Source organism: Tupaia chinensis, unplaced genomic scaffold, assembly GCF_000334495.1.
Source record: "Tupaia chinensis unplaced genomic scaffold, TupChi_1.0 Scaffold000386_1, whole genome shotgun sequence".
In the NCBI taxonomy this organism is placed as follows: Eukaryota; Metazoa; Chordata; class Mammalia; order Scandentia; family Tupaiidae; genus Tupaia; species Tupaia belangeri.
The window spans coordinates 2,189,761-2,209,033 of NW_006159888.1; the positions used below are offsets into that span (position 1 = coordinate 2,189,761).

Genomic DNA, 19,273 nt, shown 5'->3' on the forward strand with positions numbered 1-19,273 from the left:
CCTGCTGACTCTCTGAAGTTCACTACAGATGACCCTTGAACAGTGCGGGGCTTGGGGCGCCAATCCACTGCACAGTGCAAAATCCACAAACAACCTTTAACACCCCAAAAACTCAACTACTGATCTGCTTATCAATAACATAGTCAATTAACACATATTTTGTATTATACTCTATTCTTGACATAAAATAAGCTAGGGAAAAAAATAAAGCTATTTAAAAAAAATCATTAAAAAAAATTATCTTTACAGTATTTACTGAAAGTGGACCTGCACAGTTCAAACCCGTGTTGTTTAAGGGTCAACTAAATACAGAGGGATGGTGCACACGTGCCAGTGTTGAGTTTTAAGTTACCGTATCTGGGACTTGAACCACAGTCAGCTACATGGGAGCCCAGTAACGTAACCATTACACCATCTCCTGGTACCAATGGTTCTTATATTTTAGTTTTCCATAAAAGAATCCTGAGTCCACCTTGTCTACTGAGACTTGTTCCCCAATACGTAAGGCCCACATTTTTTTCTAGCCAACTCCATGCTTGAAAGCTTTTGTCTTTAGAGATCTTTAAAGTTTTGCCACAATAAAACATACCATTGTTCTAAGACTTCCGTGAAATAAAATGTACAGGAATAATCAACTGTGATACTGACAAAGAATAAGTCCACCAATATTCTTTCATAGCCCTGAATATGGTGGTACTAATAAACAGACCATGATTCTCTTTACCTAATTCTAATGCAAACTAAATTTAAAACAATCTGGATTAAGATAGCAAATACTGGGGTCAGTAGGTGGTGTAGTGGTTAAGGTGCTGGACTCCCACATGGTCGACCACAGTTCGAGTCTCATACCTGACAGGTTGCTTTCTCACTTTCTGTCTTTCTCTCTAATGAGCACACATGCCCTATAACAAATTAAAATACTAATAATAACTAAGAGTAAATAAAATAATTCTTTTTAAAAAAAGAATTATTTTATTTATTTATTTATTTATTCATTAGAGTTTTTGTTTGTTTGTTTGTTTGTTTGTTTGTTTGTTTTTTTAATTTGACCAGAGAAAGACAGAGGGTGAGAGTGAGAGAGAGAGGAAGTGAGAAAGCAAGCCACCAGGTCCAGGACTCAAACCCCAGTCAGCCATGTGGGCGTGTCCAGCACCTTAACCACCACGCCACCTGCTAGTCCCAATAAAATAATTTTTTTTTTTAGAGGTTTTCACTATAGGGCACGTGCGCTCGCCAGACAGACAGAGACATAGAGACAGAAAGCGAAAAATCACCCCCCGGGGGTTGGGGCCTGGTCACGCCACAATCCCTTCTCCTCCATTCTTCTCTCAGGATCTTGGGCACGCACGCACATGCACCCGGCGTGAGTTCTAAGCCACCGGGTCCAGGATGCAAACCGCAGTCAACTACGTGGGAGTCCAGTGACATAGCCATTACACTAACTGCTGATTCCCAATAAAATAATTCTTAAAAAAGATATCAAGTGTTACAAACCATTGAACTTGCAGCACCTCAGTGGAAGCTGAATTAAGAATACAGGATCAGGACCAGCAGTTGGCATAATGGCTGTCGCTGGGCTCCCACACCGGTGAATGCCGGTCAACGAGGACTCGGTGGCTTAAACTCAGGCCAGGCATGTGTGAATGTGTACCCAAGACCCCAAGAGGAGAATGGGAGAATGGAGGAGAAGGGACTGCAGTGTGGCAATCCTCCTTGGGAGGTGATTTCTTGCTTTCTGTCTTTCTCAGTTTTTCTGGCGGATACATAAGCCCTATAGCGAAAACCTCTCAACAAAACAAAACAAAACAAAACAAAAAAAACAACAACACAAACAAACAAAAGAATACAGTATCAATTTTGACTCTATATACTGCTTGAAAAGAAGTAGAACTCCATGTCTAATATTGATGGACTGGGTAAACGCGACTAGCACGCGTCCTGAGGACAACTAGAAAACCTGATTAAATTATAAAAAGCATATTTTTGAGTCCACCAGAGAGCTAACAAGATAGTAAAAAAAATTATTGGACCAGGAGTGAACAGGTTCCAACGATCAGCACTTGGTGTAACGGCTATGTCGCTGGACTCCCATGTAGTTGACCGCAGTTCAAGTCCCAGATCTGGTGACTTAAAACTCACGCCAGGCGTGGGTGTGTGCGTGCCCAAGATCCCGAGAGGAGAATGGAGAAGGGATTGTGGTGTGGCCATCCCCCCTGGGGGGTGATTTCTTGCTTTCTGTCTCTCTGTCTCTCTCTTTCTGGCGAGTGCATGAGCCCTATCACAAAAAATCTCTCAAAAATATGAACAGGGGTCCACAAAAATGACTCCAGAATCTGGGGCTTTACCCCAAGGTTATATGCTGCTTAGTGAGGTTTTCTGAGGCTTTTAATGGTCATTCAAGTCTGAGGTAAAGACAATCTGTAAGTAAGGCCTGTGTGGTATAGGGGAGTTCTGGTGAAAGCCCTCACCTCAGACAATGTGTTAAAAGAGACCCAACCTATAACTTAGAGTCAGAAACAGGTACAAAAATAGTGCAACTCAACTTCAACCCATCAAATTTTAAAGCTGGATTAAAATAATACTGGTTAGCCAGTGCATCCATGTAGTTTACAAAAAGAAATAAATTCTATTGGCTAATATCATTATTTCTCTTTGGTTTTTAATTTTGCTACAGAGTGTGTGTGCTCACCAGAGAAAGAGGGAAAATGAGAAATCACCCTCCCCAGGGCGATGGCCACCCCACAATCCTTCTTCACTATTCACCAATAAGGATTTTGGGCACCTATGCAGACACATGCCTGGCATGATTTTCAAGCCACAGGCCCAAGACTCAAACCATTCAGTCAGGCATGTGGGATCCAGCTGCCTTAACTTTCCTGCCACCTGCTGGCCCAATACTATTATTCTTGATCTCAAATTATTTCCACAAACAATGCTTGACATACTGTTAAAAAAAAAAATATGTGAGAAATGGAACCAGCAAGTGGCATTGTGATTGAGGGAGCTGGACTCCCACATGGCCAATGGCGGTTTGAGTCCCAGACCTGGAGGCTTGCTTTCTCCCTTACCTCCTCTCTCTGTCCCTCTCTGGTCAAATCAAAATAAATAAATAAATAAAGTTACATAAAATAATTATTTTCAAAGATATGTGAGAGACAACATTAACACAAAGAAAACAAATAACAGACAAAAGACCCATAGCAGCTTCATAAATTAGAGATACTAGGTGACACACAAACTTTCAAGTAAATAATATATACAAGATAGAGAAAAACAATCAAGATTTCAGCACAGAAGTGAAACAAGACAAAAAATATCCAAATAAAAACATAAAACCAAAGTATTGTAACTAAAATTAAGAACAAATGGGAGATGAGCAAATGGCATAATGGTTATGTTGCTGGAGTTCCACATAGTCAACTGTAATTCAACTCCTGGACCCAGCGACTTAAAACTCATGCCGGGCACGTGTGTGTGCATGCGCAAGATACCAAGAGGAGAACAGAGGAGAAGGGATTGCAGTGTGGCCATTTCCCCTAGGGGGTGATTTCTTGCTTTCTGTCTCTCTGAGAGCATGCATGCTCCCTAAAGCAAAAATCTCTCTTAAAAAAGAAAGAAAGAAAGAAAGAAAGAAAGAAAGAAAGAAAGAAATGGAAGGCTCAACAAATTAGGAAATAATCAGAATGAAGCAGAGAGACTAACACAAGGAAATACATAAAAGTAAGAGAAATACATAAAGTTCACTAAAAAGAGTCTCACATACATATAACTAGGATGTTAGAAAAAGAAGACAACAGAGCAGAAATATTTCAATAATAATCACAGAGGGCAGTCCAGTGGTCTGGTAGTTATAGGAGCCAGATTCTGTGTGGCCAACTACACTGGTCCTAGTGGCTTGAGAAATACTCCAGGTGTGTGTGAAGTGTACCAAATCCCAACAGGATGGAGATCAGAGAAGGGATGTGGCATGACCATGCCCCATTAATGAGGTTAATCCTTCTCCCTCTGTCTTTGTCTCTCTTCGCTTTCTCTAGCCAGCACATGTACCCACTAAAACAGGAATCGTTGTAGAGAACTTTTCCAAACCCATTGAAGCCACAGGTTTAAGAAATTATAGTTAAGACCAAACAAGAAAAACCGAAACTAAAACCTAGGTATACTAAAGAGAAATCTGCCAAAAGCCAAAACAGTCTTGAACTCAGGTAATCATCAAAGGAAAAAATAATTAGAATGTCAGGTAACTACCCAACTAGAACATTTAAGACAAAGGAACAATAAGTTATATCCAAAGTTCTTAAATAACTGTCGAGTTGCGATTTCTAAAGTGAAAATATCAAGAACAGGAACAGCAGGTGGTGTGGTGGTTAAGGCACTGGACACTCCCACATAGCTGACCACAGTTCAAGCCCCTGGATCTGGTGGCTTGCTTTTCCACTTTCCTTCTTCTCTTTCTATTGTCTCTCTCTGGTCAAATTAAAATAGATGAATGAATAAATAAAATTGAATAGATAATTTTTTAAAAGAAAGGAAAATATCAAGAATAAATGTAGGGCCAGCAGGTGGCATGGTAGAAGGCACTGGGCTCCCACATAGCTAACCATAGTTCACGTCCCAGACTTAGTGACTTGTTTTCTCACTTTCTCTTTTTTTCTTTCTCTGCTTCTCTCTGGTCAAATTAAAAAATAAAAATAATAACAAATGGAATTAAATAAATAATTCTATTCTTTTTATTTTTTGAGGGGGAGATTTTTGCTATAGAGCATGTGCGCTCAACAGAGAGACAGAAAGCAAGAAATCACACCCCAGGAGGGATGGCTAAGCCACAATCCTTTCTCCTCCATTCTCTTCTCAGGGTTCTGGGCACGCATGCACACGGGTCCAGGGTGAGTTTTAAGCCGCCAGGTCCAAGACGCTAACTGCAGATGACTACATGGGAGTCCAGTGACGTAACCATTAGGCCATCTGTTGGTCCCAAATAAAGAACTCTTTAAAAAATTTTTTTAAAAAAGAATTAACGTAAAAGAATGAAATTAGGGGACAAGCAGATGGTGTAATGGTTACATTGCTGGACTCCTACATGGCCAACTGTAGTTAGAGTCCCAGACCCAGAAGCTTGAAACTCACGCTGGGCACATATGTGTATGTGCCCAAGATTCTGAGAGGAGAATGGAGGAGAAGGGACTGTGTTATGGCCATCTCCCATGGTGTGGGTGATTTCTTGTTTTCTGTCTTCTCTGTCTCTCCAACGAGCACACACGCCCTATAGCAAAAATCTCTCCTTAAAAAATAAACAAATAAATAAAATTGGACCCTTATAAATATATGTGTCTGTGTGTGTGTGAACAGAAATTAACTGAAAAAAAAAAACTTTTTAGATAAAATTAAAAATCGTTACTAGTTGGCCTCACACTAAGGAAAATCAAAGTCATAGTATCTATAAAGATGTAAATTATATGAAAACAGTACAAAGGAGAGGGAAAATAAGCTAGTTTTACACATTATTGAAAATAAGTTGGTATCAATTAAGCTAAATTGCTGTAAATGAAATGTTAATATAACCATCAGGATAAGAACAAAGGAAGTAAACTTAAAATATATAGTAAAAGACCAATTAAAACAACATATGAGAGAGCCAGAAGGTGCTGTAGAGATTAAGGCAGCTGGATCTCACACATCTTTACTGAGTGACTTGAGTTTCAGACTCAATGACTTGAAAAATATGCCAGGTGCAAGTGCGTGTATGTTCAAAATCCTGAGAGGATAACTGAAGGAGGGATTGGGGGAGATTTCTCAACTTCCCTCTCCTTTTCTGTCTCTGTGTCCAGCAAGTGCATGTACCCTATAGCAAAAACTTAAAAAAAAAAAAATTAGAAAATATATAACACAAAAGTAAACAGCTAGGAGCAGCAGATGGCATAATGGCTATGTCGCTGGACTCCCATGTTGTCAACTGTGGTTCAAGTCCCGGACTTGGTGGCTTAAACTCACGCTGGGTGCATGTGTGCCCAAGATCCTGAGAGGAGAACGAAGGAGAAGGGATTGTGGTGTGGCCATCCCCCCTTAGGAGTGATTTCTCACTTTCTGTCTCTCTGTCTCTCTCTGTCTTTCTTGCAAGCACATGCACCCTATAGCAAAAACCTCTCCAAAAAAAAAAAAAAAAGGCAACAGTTACGCAGGAACTGAGGAACACAAAAGAGATAACAAATAAAAAAAAAAGAAAGGAAAGAAAATGACAGATGTAAATCTTGCTTTATTAATAATTGCACTAAATGAACAGGCCCATGGCCTACTGGTTAAGGGAGCTAGAGTCCACATGGCTGACTAGATGGTTCAAATCCCAGCCCTGGATGCTTGAAAAACATGTGTGTGTGTATGCGTGCACATGCATGTGTGTACCCATGTGCACGTGCATGGAGGCATGCCCCAAATCTTGACAGGGTAGAGAAATGGAGGAGAAAGGATCGTGAAATAACTATGTCCCATGGGGGGGGTGGGGTGGGGAGGGGGCAGGTGCTTTCTCCTGCTCGCTCGCTCTCTCTCTCTCTGATGAGTTCATACACCCTCTGGCAAATTAAAAAAAAAAAAAAAAAAAGAAAGTGATTTTCTATGAACATTCAAGGTATAATACTCAACCACAGTGAAAGTATTTTTTTAAATTATATTGAATGTAAATAGGTTAAACTCTCCAATGATAGTGACAATGAGATGCCAGCTCACTTCTACCAGACTGACAGAATGACAGTAAGTATCGATCAGAACATGGAACAACAGGAGCTCTTACACTGCTGATGAGACTGTAAATGAGAACATTCTGATGTATGCATGTATATAAGGTTGGCTTAAATGAAACAAAATGCTTAAAATATTCAAAGCTATGTATCTAAAACATGTATATTAAATCTCATCTATGAAAAATGCCTAGCATTAATTAGCAGTGATTCAGCTAACCTTGGAAAATATATGCCCTTCCTCATCATCCCTTTTGTGAATGTCCTGAGAAGAGAACTGAGACACAAAGAATATTTTCTGACACAACATTGTATACCCACCACTGAAAGTATTAACTATAAACAAATGGCCACTTACTTGATCAAGATTTGAAAGGCTGTTAGGATCCTGACTCAGACCTTGGTACTGTCCCCTGAGTCTGTCACCAGCAGCTATTTTCCTAAACTTCTTCAAATCCACAACATACAGTGCACTGAACAGAAAAAACCCATGTTACAACCAACCATGGATTACCACAGAAAAACAAATCCCACTGAAAATAGAATAGGTCACTAGCCAAACATTCTGGCTTCTCTTTGTAAAGGCAAGTTGTAGCCCTACTGCAATTAAAGGTCAGTGTGTGTGCCTTCAAAGATGTTTTAAAAAGTTAGTGCAAAATCCAACTCTGCCACCACTAGCTCATTTTTGCCACTGTTTCTCATAATTGCTTTCCTAAGGAAATAATCTCAGACAGAAGATTTCTAGGAAGGGCTGGCCTGTGGCCTAGTGGCTAAAGGAGCTAGATCCTACATAGCTGGCTGAGCAGTTCAAATCCCGGCTCTGATGGCTTCTAAAATATGCTGGGTACATGTTTGTGCCTGCCCCAAATTCCAACAGGATGAAGAAATGGAGAGGAAGGAATAGTGGCATGACCACACTCCACTAGGGGGTGCTTTCTCCCTGTCCACTGCACCCCTTTCCCACTGTTCATACCCCTCTCTGGTAAGCACATGAACCCTCTAGCAAAAAAAAGAATCTAGAAAATAATAAGATTTGATAATAAAAACTGTAGTAATTGATAAAAAAACAATCAAAGATATCCTGGTGATGTCTTAAATGTTACAGGGGAAAAAACCCACAGTATTACAGATTGGTTCCTGGTTGGGGAACCAGGAACATAAAATAGGACACTGAAATCACCATATTCCAACATTTATCTTTGTTTGTGCAGCTTCCTACAGTCCTGCAACTCTCTCAATCTTCTAAATCATACTCTACCCAGAGAAGATAACGGGGCGTTAATTAGAAATGCATCAAGTGCTCACACCGACCTTAATAGGTTTATTTCTAAAATTTTACACTACAGACAAACATGTAATATGCAAAATAATGTACTTAGTAGATTATTCATTGTAAAATTGTATGTCATAGCAAAAGACTATAAATAACACTCACACACTGGAATAATACGCAGCTGTAAAAAGGAGTAAGGTTCCCCTCTACATTTTGAGGTAAGAACTATAAGATATTAAGTGAGAAAACCAAGCTATGAAACTGTATAAAAGCAATGTTATATTCTGTGTAAGAAAGAATACACATAGTTGTAAGAATTAAGAAACTCTGGGAGGATGGAGGTTAATAGGGGAAATTATCTGTTGTGGGAATTGGCAGAGTATAAGAGAAACAGGATTAAAACGATCTTTTTTCACTGTATATTTTTTATGATTCTTAGTGTGAACTATACTAATGTATTCCCTAGTCAGAGTTTTAAACAAACAGAATTGATTTCAAGGAAAGAAAACCACACTATTGCGGTTTGAAAGTCCTAGGAGCCTTTTCCAGTACCTGATGTGATACTTCCGTCCAGCCAGATGACTGGCCCAGTACCCTGACTTCCAGAACCTGTAGCCATCCATTTCTCTTCGGCTGTCACAGAAAGGAGTGTAGCCATAAGGAGCACCATCCAAATTGAAATCTCTTAACTCTTTCAGATCTGTTCGCACAATCTGAAGAAAAGATCAACGGTTGTTCGTTAAACAAGCATGAAGACAGCTCTAATGCAGTTTCCCTAACACAAAGGGCCTGGCTGAGCAGGGAGGGTAGCTCAGCGGCTAACAGTGACGTTCTCACAGCAGACACGCTTCATTCAAGCCTGAACTCTGCCACTCATCAGCTGGTTGCCCTAACTAACACGTGAGTCACTCATGCCAGCATGCGGCACACAGTGTTCTAAATATTCAAAAGGAGTAACAAATCTACATTGCTTTGGATCCCTGGGCCTGTTTCCTCATCTGTAAAATGTAGATAATGCTAGCCCCTATCTCATATGGTTGTCAGGAAAGACCCAAGTTAACACACGCACAGACCTAAAACACTGCCTTGCCCATCACAAGTGCCCAATAAGTATTAATGTGGCTATATTAGAATCAAAACATTTCAGGTTGAGCCAGCTAAGGCAGGGAATTACAAAGAGGTGGACGAAGCCTTTGTCCAAAGGACTTCGGCATACATTACATCACTTTATTCAAGTGGCTGGTGAGGCAGAAGAACATGTATGAGGGACATCCACAAAGTCTCAATTTTGAGCTCTGCCTCTACCACCCTGCCTATTACTCTTATGTCTTGGAGATTATGGCAAATACTGCTGAATCTTAATTTTCTAATATTTAGTTCTTTTTTTTTTTTATTAATATAGGTTTTTGTCATAGGGCTCATGTGCTCACTGGAGAGAGAGAGAGAGAGAGAGGGAAAGTGAGAAATCACCCAATAGGAAGGATGGCCATGCTGCAATTCCTTTTTCACTCTCCTCTTGGGATTTTGGGCAGGTACATACATGTGCCCAGTGTGATTTTCAAGCCTCCAGGTTCAGGACTTGAATAGTGGCTGGCCATGTGGAAGTCCAGCAGCTTAACCACCAAGCCACCTATTGGCCTTAATTTTTAGCTCTTTGGGATACAAATGAGTTAGTGAATAACATACAATGGCATACATTATGCTGTCATAACTATGTTAAAAATGAAAAATATACTAAATGCAAAATAAAAAAGTGAATCCATCTGGGGTCAGCAGGAGGTATGGTTGTTAAGGCACTGGACTCTCACATGGCTGACCATGGTTCGGATCTTGGACCTGGTGGCTTGCTTTCTTACTTTCTCTCTTTCTCTGTTTGTGGTCAAATTAAAAAATAATAATAATAAAAATAAAATTTTAAAAAGTGGTTTCATCTAGGCAATAACTTTCTGTATTTTCTGAATATTGTAAAATAAGCATATACCTTTCCACAATTGGAAAGCCATTCTAAAAGCATAAAGAAGCCTTCTGACTTTAATATAAACTTAAAAGCTGTCCATTAAGAGCTTACCTGATCAGCATCGACAAACAGGAATTTGTCAACAACTAGTGGGAAAAGAACATCAAGGAAGAGGATCTTGTAACCCCAGATGATGCGCTGTTTTTCAGTCTGCTGATGGAGCCACCGGGGCCATTTGTATTGAACAAGCTCATACTGGAAATTGTATTCATTTGCCATGTAAGGTATAAACTCCTATTTTTACACACAGGGAACAACAAACAAAATCACTTTTCTGATTACAAGCACTAACTTTATAGTATCAGTCAACCACCAAAACAATGGCACAAGTGAAACATTAGAAAAGGCATGACGAGTTTTTCTATGTAAATGGTTCATCACTTCGCCAGTGACCTAACATTTACCAAAACAGTGGTCTTATAAGGAATTTAGCCCTGATTCACATGTAGCTACATAAAAGAATACATATAAACCTTTGCCGAGTCCCCATTTCTTTATGACTCCTAGTCATGACAAGAAATGACAGAAATGTTTAAGTGAAGACTTTCAGATTTATGTGTGTGTGTGTGTGAGAGAGAGACTGACTTTTGCTATAGGGTGCATGCACTCGCTCGAGAGACAGATACACAGAAAGCAAGAAATCATGCTTTGTGGTCACACCCCAACCCCTTCTCCTCAATTCTTCTCTCGGGATTCTGGGCACACAAGCACACATACTCAGCATAAGTTTTAAGCCGCCAGGTCTGGGAATCAGACTGTAGTCGACTATGTTGGAGTCCAGCAATATAACCTTTATACCATCTGCGGATCTGCGGGTCTCTGTGTGTATGTTTTTAAGGCATATTTACTTTAAGTTCATTTGTCTAAACTTGATTTCAGTAAGACATTTTAAGGAGCTTAATTATAAGCCTTTTTCAAGACAAGGCCTAACTGAGGGAATAATAACATAGTTAAAGTCAAAACTCTGAGCAAGTTTGTTTCCATTAATGAGTAAGTCTTTCGGATTCTAAATACAAGTTGCCCTAGGGGACCAGAAGTGAATATTTTATCTAGGAGAGATGTTACCAGATGTACGTTAAAGTTGTTCAATAAATTTTAATTGAAAAATCTTATTTATTTATTTATTTATTTATTTTTGGGGGGAGGTTTTCACTATAGGGCACGTGCACTCGCCAGACAGACAGAGAGACATAGAGACAGAAAGCAAGAAATCACCCGCCAGGGGGGATGGTCACGCTGCAATCCCTTCTCCATTCTCCTCTCGGGATCTTGGGCACACACGCACACGCGCTCGGCGTGGGTTTTAAGCCACCGGGTCTGGGACTCAAACTGCAGACGACTACATGGGAGTCCAGTGATAGCCATTATGCTAACTGCTGGTTCCCGAAAAATCTTGATATAAATAAAGCAAGCAACTTTCCCTGTGTGATTTTTGTTCTGCACAGATGAAGAGCTGCTTCCATAGATCGTTAAACTGAGGTTCACAACAAACTATTCTCTTCAACTTAAACCACCATTATGCCTTCTAAATTAAGGACAGACATGTATGCTTCAGAAAAAGGGAATATTTTTCAAAATATCGCTTTTAACAAAAGATATAGACTCTTATATTTTATCTAAGCTTCAAGCAGGCCACAATTTTGTGTTTGATTTTATTAACAACTATCCCTCCCAATTCCAACAATCTAGGGGGCCAGCAGGTGACACAATGGTTAAAGGCACTGGACTCCCACATGGCCGACCACTGATAAGAGTCCTGGACCTGGCAGCTTGCTTTTTTTTTTTCTCTCTCTCTCTCTCATTCTTTCTCTCTTGCTCTGTCCCTTCCTGGTCAAAATAAAGAGAAAGAAATAAAGTTAAACAAAATAATTCTTAAAAAAAAAATCTAGAAGAGGGACCAGCAGATGGCATAATGGTTACATCACTGGACTCTCACAGAGTCAACTGCGGTTCTAGTCCTGGACCTAGCGGCTTAAAACTCATGCTGAGTGCATGTGCGTGCATATCCAAAATCCTGAGAGGAGAATGGAGGAGAAGGGATGGTGGCATGGCTATCCCCCCAGGGGATGATTTCTTGTTTTCTGTCTCTCTGGCAAGTGCATATGACCTATAGCAAAAATCTCTCTTAAAAAAAAAAAAAAAAAAGAACTAGGAGAATAATCAGCATCGAAATATGAAACTAGTTTAGCCTAATTTTTAAAAATTGATATACAACTAAATCAAAAATAGTAGAAAAAAAAATCCTGGAAATTAGGGAACCAGCAGTTAGCGTAATGGCTATGTTGCTGGACTCCCACGTAGTTGACCGCGGTTCGTGTCCCGGACCCGGTGGCTTAAAACTCACACCGGGCGCGTGTGCGTGCGTGCCCAAGATCCCGAGAGGAGAATGGAGGAGAAGGGATTGCGGCGTGACCATCCCCTCTGGGGGGTGATTTCTCGCTTTCTGTCTCTATGTCTCTCTCTGTCTGTCTGGCGAGCACACGCGCCCTACAGTGAAAATCTCTCCAAAAAAAAAAAAAAAAAATCCTGGAAATTATCACCTTAATAGGAATGTTCTCCTCTTCCCAGTGAAACAAACCTTAAATGTAGGAGACAAATAATTCTTCAAGAACCAGAATTTCACAGGAGTCTTGGTATTCTTCAGCACTGAAAGCATCATTATGCTGCAAAAAAAAAAAAAAAGAGCAGATTATAGTAGTAATATTCCTAAATGCTTTTTAACTCGACATTATGCAAAGCCAACCATAAGACCACTAGACAACCTTCACAGTAGAGCTAACTGATGGCTCAATTAGGCAAACAGGCACCCTTACTAGTGGAAAATGAAAAAACTGTGCTTATTCCTACTTATAAAGTTAACACTGGATAGGAGAAAAGTGTTGTTTCTCACCTGCAGAAATAATTGATAAAGCCAAATTTTTTTTTTTTTAAGGTTTTTGCTATTGGGCGCATGTACACACCAGAGAGAGAGAGACAAAGAGAGAAAATATGAGAAATCACCCTTGGGGAGAGGTCCATGTCACAATCCCCTCTCCTTCATCCTTCTCTTGGGATTTTGGGCACATATGCACATGTGCCTGGTGTGATCTTCTAGCTGCTGAGTCCAGGAATCAAACCATGGTTCACCATGTGAGAGTCCAGCACCTTAACCACTAGGCCACCTGCTGGCCCCAGGAAAATGTCTTAATGTTATGCCTTGAAACAACCTATTCATGAACTGATGTGTCAATTATGGGACAGATGGAGATTGGTGCTGTGATAACTGACTACAACCCTCTTCGAAACCATCACTGAGTCGCAGCTGCTCATGGTCCTGTGAGAAGAGTGTGTGAGCATGTGCAGCCTCACAGAGAGTCCTGCCAGGGAGGAGAGCAGGGAGGGGCAAGGGAAGCCAATGGTTATAGGCTCTGAATTACCTACTTCGAAAACAAAAGCATATTTTGAGTGGAGGAACCATCATCACTATTTTAGGTCACAGCAGAGCTAAACATGAGCACAATGGCATTGTATTCTTTCCTATGCTAGATTTGTACTGAAAAATTAAAAGGGATAAAAACCCTGGGCATGACGAATGACTCTCTGGCAAAGTCATGTCTTCAGCAGCGATCCTCCTGACACCATGCCAGGCACTCCCAAGTGCCTCCCCACTACAGGCCGCTGCAGCCAGCCCAGGCCAGTATTATCCTGGTCAGGCAAGGTCCTTCACACTCCAGATCATGGTTTCTTTATAAAACGGAGTGTTCTCACAAAAGAACCAAGAGGCCTCCTGGTTCTTAAATCTATAGAAGGCAATGAAGTATTCCACAGTTTGTTCTCCTATTCTCTATGCCTGCCTCCTAGTTCTGGGTTATGCTTACTTGGCAGCCAAGTAACCACCATGGTCTATCATGTGTGCGCAATGACAGTAAAGGTCTACAGCCTGGTAAGATCCGCACAGAGGCACTCACCACGCAGCTGCACTTCAGAGCTAACTGGATCAAGATAAACACAACTACGTAAGCCAACCATGAACAATCCTTGGTGCTTCAAATACACAAGAATAAATGGGCAGATGCCCAGAAAACTTTTGCTCTCTAAATAAGAATAATATGATAAATGTATGCACAAATCAAGGAAATAATACAACTAACCGAAGAAATCGTTCATAGAGATGACCAGATGCAACAGAGAAAATATTAATTATATCATCTTTATCCTGTTTCACTTCCTCAGTCTTCTGTCCTCCTGTGAAGCCCCTGGAACAATAAAGGTAAAAACAAAGACGACTTGAAATGCTGGACAGACACAAAACCCTTCAAGGAGAGAGGGAAGCAGTGATACGTCCAACTCTCCTTCCTCCCGGAGTCCTCCCCTGGAGCATGTAATGCTGACACAGGGAGCAGATACCGAAGCAGCCCTCGGAGCCTGGGAGAAAACAGGCCCAGAAAAGCAGTCACGGGACAAGAGGGATGTACACCCACAATGTCAGCTGCTTTAGGGACGAACTGAATGCAGGCTGATCCACAGAACACAATTAGTACAATGGGAAGTAAACTGAACCAGTACCTATCAACTCCAGAGAGCAGGTACAACCCAATGGGAGTCAAGAAGTACTATGCAGAAGTAACCACCATGAGGAGACGTGAGCCTCATTTAACTCATCAATTTACTCCAAATATATATATGCAAGATCTGACTGCACCAAGCAGAAGGTGAAAGGCCCAGAAAGGATTACTCAAATGAAAGAGGAAGAGATTGTGTTTATATTTGTTTTTCTTAAAAAACAACTTCTTTTGGCTAATTTACCATTTGAAGGAATCCCAAAATCCAGATTCATTCTCATTCGTTCCATCACTCAGCAAATCTTCATTCACCATGTCTGCCTTCTTCTGAACCTGCAATCAGATGTGAAGGTTATTTCTCCTAATAGGGCTCAGGGCATAAAACTGACCTGTGATGACGTGCACCACACGCACTGCCAACAACAGGGAGCCATCAACTCTCCCCTTCCAAGTCTACAAATATTCAATAAAAGCATCTTCATCAAGATGGGCACACTGAACTCTCAAGTGAGGAGACAGTTCAAATTAGATAACAGATATGTCAGCTTGCAAAATGGGCAAAGAACCTCAAATTCAACTGTGTAGAACATACGGTCTGAGAAAAACCAGAGGCACAATTCACCACACCAACAGCTAGTTCTAGGGAGAGAGCTGCCAGGAAGGAGGCGTTTCATGCCACTGCCTTTTTTAGGATTTACTAGCACAAGCACAGGCTGGATTCTCTCTACAGCACAGTGTGCATTTTTTCTGCTCAGCCACATGTGGCCCACTTTACATTTTACTTTGTATAATGATTATTCCATAAAACATTTTATTTGAATTAAAGGCACTATGAACTTCTAAGTTCTGACAGTAGAGAGTAGAAGTGAGAAGAAATTACAGAGAACTTCCACTTTATTATTATTGCTGTAATTTTCATTGGCATTTCCCCCACTGTTCTGAGAATACAATAGTCAATAATACTATGAACTGTGGCTATACAGGGGTTTTTAAAAGATCCATGGAGGACTAGCACTGTAGTGCTCGGTTAAGCAATATGTACAAAAAGCCAGATCCCACATGGCCAAACATAGCCAAACATGGTTCCAATTTTGGCCACAATGGCTTGCAAAACACACCAGGCATGTGTGCATGTGTGCTCAAAACTCCTGACAGGATGAAAGAAAAAGGACTGCAGCATAACTATGCCCCATTAGGGGGTTTTCATTCTCTCTCTCTCTGTCACCCACGTACCCTCTGGCAATAGATAAATTAATAAACTGTGCATGGATTTCAAAACATTTTTGCACCAAAAAAAAAGTCGTACTTTACTTCCATTTATCCGTGAACTTTTGTATTCCTCTCATATAAGCAGCACAGCCATCTATGAGAACCATTTACTTTATATAATGTATTGCTCACAGGTATTATCCAAAAGGTACAATCTCTCCTGAAGAAAGCCACAAACTCACATTTATAAAGACATTTGTCTTAGAGCATCACTGCTGTGATTGCCACAGTTGTAGGCTGGTTTCACGGTGTATACTTTTTGCATGACAGCTACCAAATTAACAGAATGCAGTCGTTTTACCAACTGTAACAGAGCAGCAACCTTATATACCAACTCACCTTCACTTTAATGATTTTGCTTTTGAAGTTATTGAGGACAACTACCACCTCATTGGCATCAGGAGGAGAGTCTGTTCCATCATGGCTGAGAGGAAAGTAAGACGGACATTACAAATCACAGCTAGTGGTCTGATAGCCTGTTGTAGTTGTCCTCATCTTTACTCTAAAGGACTTTGTCAGAGCAAACCACTTTTGCACAACCTGAAGGAAGCCCCTTCAAGCTGCACAGAAGCACTCACTGAAATCTCTATCTTTACCAAGGTGTGTGCCCAAGCTTCCTTCATAAGTTTTCCTTAAATGACCTGTCTTGGTATGAGAGGCTCTCACAAGGGACAAGCACAGGAACACTGGACAAGCATCTGTGTTCATAAGTTCTGAGCCAAACACAGCTCCTTCAAATATGCAACGCAAGTGGGGTGGGCCACTTAGAACCAGCACTGGGACCGCAGCATGCCTACTCTCTATCTGGAACCGTTTCATTAAGGCATCTAAATAGTCTCTCCTGCTGACTGGAGGCACACCATCAGCCAAGCCCAGGTGTTGTACCCAACCCTGATCTGCTTCCTGTAGTCTGTAGAAAACACTGTAACAAACTTGGTTTCCAAGTACAACCTAGAGGAGGAGGAAAAATTACAATTTACATTTCTGTATTAACACTTGCAATGCCCAAACTTTTCAGTCACCAAATTTCAAGGTGAAGGAAGTCAAAATAACAATACGAGTTAACTGTATTGCTGTCATCCAGCAGAGAGCTGGGCACACAGGCAAAAATAAGATTCTAAAGGGGGAGAAATATGAAGTATGAAACATTCCTCAGACCAAGAAGATCCAGTGGGGAAGACAAGAACACAGGAGCCCACTGGCCGTGCTGGAGGAAGGGTACCATGCACGCTCCTAGGAGGGGGGAGGGCTGGCAAGGGCCAGGGCAAACAGGAGGGGCAGGTGTGGGAGCACAACTAAAGCTCTGTAAAACTCTATCTAGAGAAAATGTTATTTGGAGAAACACCTCCTACTATTTACAAAGATATTACTATAATAGAAACATCTATTTTCAGTAAGAAATACACATTTATCCACACTGCCTTCCCACGTGTCAGAGACTATGTTACTAAGGCAAGGACACACAGAGATGCTTCCTAAACTCTAAAGAAAATTACTCCATAAACAAATTAACAATAAGTCTTTATTTATTTTTTTTAAAAGTTTTTCTATGCGGCATGTGTGCTTGTCAGAGAGAGAGAGTTAGAGAAAGTAAGAAAGCATTCCCCAGGAGGGATGGCCAAACTGCAATCCCTTCTCCTCCATTCTCTCAGGATTTTGAGCACATACCTACATGAGCCCAGTATGCCTTTCAAACCATTAGATTCAGGACTCAAACTGTGTAGTAGGCCATGTGGGATCTAGCTGCCTTAACCACCATGTCACCAGCTAGTGCCAGTAAGAAGTCTTTTTATACAGCTCAAAACTAGTTTAAATTATGCTAAGCAGAATTTAGACCAAAAAAGGCAGCATAATTTTTTTAACTAACAAATGTACTTTAAGCAAAAACCTGGCTACTGACAGAATGTTCTAGGAGTACGTCTATACCACTATAGACCAAGAAAGAGCATACTAACAGCAAGGCTTCACAGTCTACGCCTACTTACACGCACTGTGTATTTGCAAATTATTCAGGATCAAGGCTATACTCTCTGGGTAAAAAAGTTTGTTCTTCCTTTTCTCCTTTCTTCCAATGACTCAGTTTCTCGTTTGCCTATGGCCTACATCTCAGTGAAAGAATGGGTTGGTTCTGAGACATTGTTAGAATAAGGAATCACCAATGAATAAAACCTAACCATACTTATTGCTATTTTACCTTCTATTATATAATTCTACCCTAATAATTCTTCATATTTAATCTCCTGGAAAACTACTGAATCATGACACATACAACTGTAAACTGGATTCATGTTCCCTGGCTAATTGCCAGGGACATACTCAATTAGAACTAGTTCTCATTTCAAACTATTTGGGAACAATATACCAGCACCACATAGTCCTACCTATAGATCCTATAAATATCTTCAGAGCGTCCCTTCCTCAGTCTAAGGATCCAAGCTCCAGGGTTGGCCTTCAACTGAAAGTAGCCCTAGAGCAAGAAAAAGCAAAAGTTTAGCTCTCTGCAAAATGTCAAGATCTTGTTTTTAAGGGACTTCTTTTGCTGAAGCATAAGTCACCTATAATTTAAATAAGAAGGATAACAAATCAGTGCAACTCTTTAAAAACAAAAGCAAAAACCAATGACACATTAGAAACTAGCCAAAGCACCCTGGGAAGTCTAGCCAAGAAGTCTGCCCGATAGCCGTGCTGCAGTGAAGACTCGACAATGCCGTTTGTGAACAAGCTGTGAACCTCCAAAGAACAGCTCCAAGCAATCCACTTTCAAGGGGCCAACTCAGTCACAGCAGAGTACTCCAGTGTTTTTTCTTTTAAGGTGACCATGTCACCTAACCTGACAGTTTAACTGAACTAGTGATATTTGCATGGACTAATAAATTCAACCGGTTATGAGGTTTGATCTCACCCTCTGGTTCATAATGCGAACTGCTCCACATAAATTGTAATGTTCAAATGAACATGACTACAATATCACCATCAGATGAACGGGGTATTTACCAGATTGGCCATGACAATGGTGTCGACAATGACGGGGTTGGCTGACGTTCCTAAAGTGAACTGCAGTCCTCGTGGGGGCTGGCCTGTGGTGATATCATAGCAGTGACCTTCTAGCAACAGGTACTCCAGCTCGTACTCAGCGGCTACTATGCTGTCCACCTGCAACATCAAAATAAACTCACCTGAAGACTAATCAACAACCACATGGGATCAGCTGAAATGCAGTTTGCAAAGTGAATGAAGTAGACAAAAAGAATTTATATCCTGCATGGTGGTTATTTTAAGAAATTTGGGAAAAAGCAAAAATATACTGACAGAAAGCACATTAGTCACTGCCCAAGGCCAGGGGCTAAGGGAGGGGACTGCCTGACAAAGGGTACAAACAAAATTGGGGGGCGGGAACCAGCAGTTAGCATAATGGCTATGTCGCTGGACTCCCACATAGTCCACT

The 19,273-nt window shown here is 40.8% G+C and overlaps 1 protein-coding gene across 2 annotated transcripts in view; it reads right to left on the reverse strand.

Annotated features, from left to right (window-relative positions):
* Positions 1–19,273, reverse strand: part of UGGT1 (UDP-glucose glycoprotein glucosyltransferase 1) — a 140,015-nt gene that overhangs the window by 8,437 nt on the left and 112,305 nt on the right. For both annotated transcript variants that reach the window (XM_006153676.3, XM_006153675.3), the window contains 9 exons: positions 18,823–18,981; positions 18,210–18,295; positions 16,168–16,252; positions 14,804–14,892; positions 14,149–14,253; positions 12,597–12,681; positions 10,070–10,252; positions 8,554–8,714; positions 7,087–7,201 (listed from right to left, as the gene is read on the reverse strand). In XM_006153676.3, coding sequence (XP_006153738.1) covers positions 7,087–7,201; positions 8,554–8,714; positions 10,070–10,252; positions 12,597–12,681; positions 14,149–14,253; positions 14,804–14,892; positions 16,168–16,252; positions 18,210–18,295; positions 18,823–18,981 — 1,068 coding nt within the window. The remainder of the gene's footprint in view (positions 1–7,086; positions 7,202–8,553; positions 8,715–10,069; positions 10,253–12,596; positions 12,682–14,148; positions 14,254–14,803; positions 14,893–16,167; positions 16,253–18,209; positions 18,296–18,822; positions 18,982–19,273) is intronic.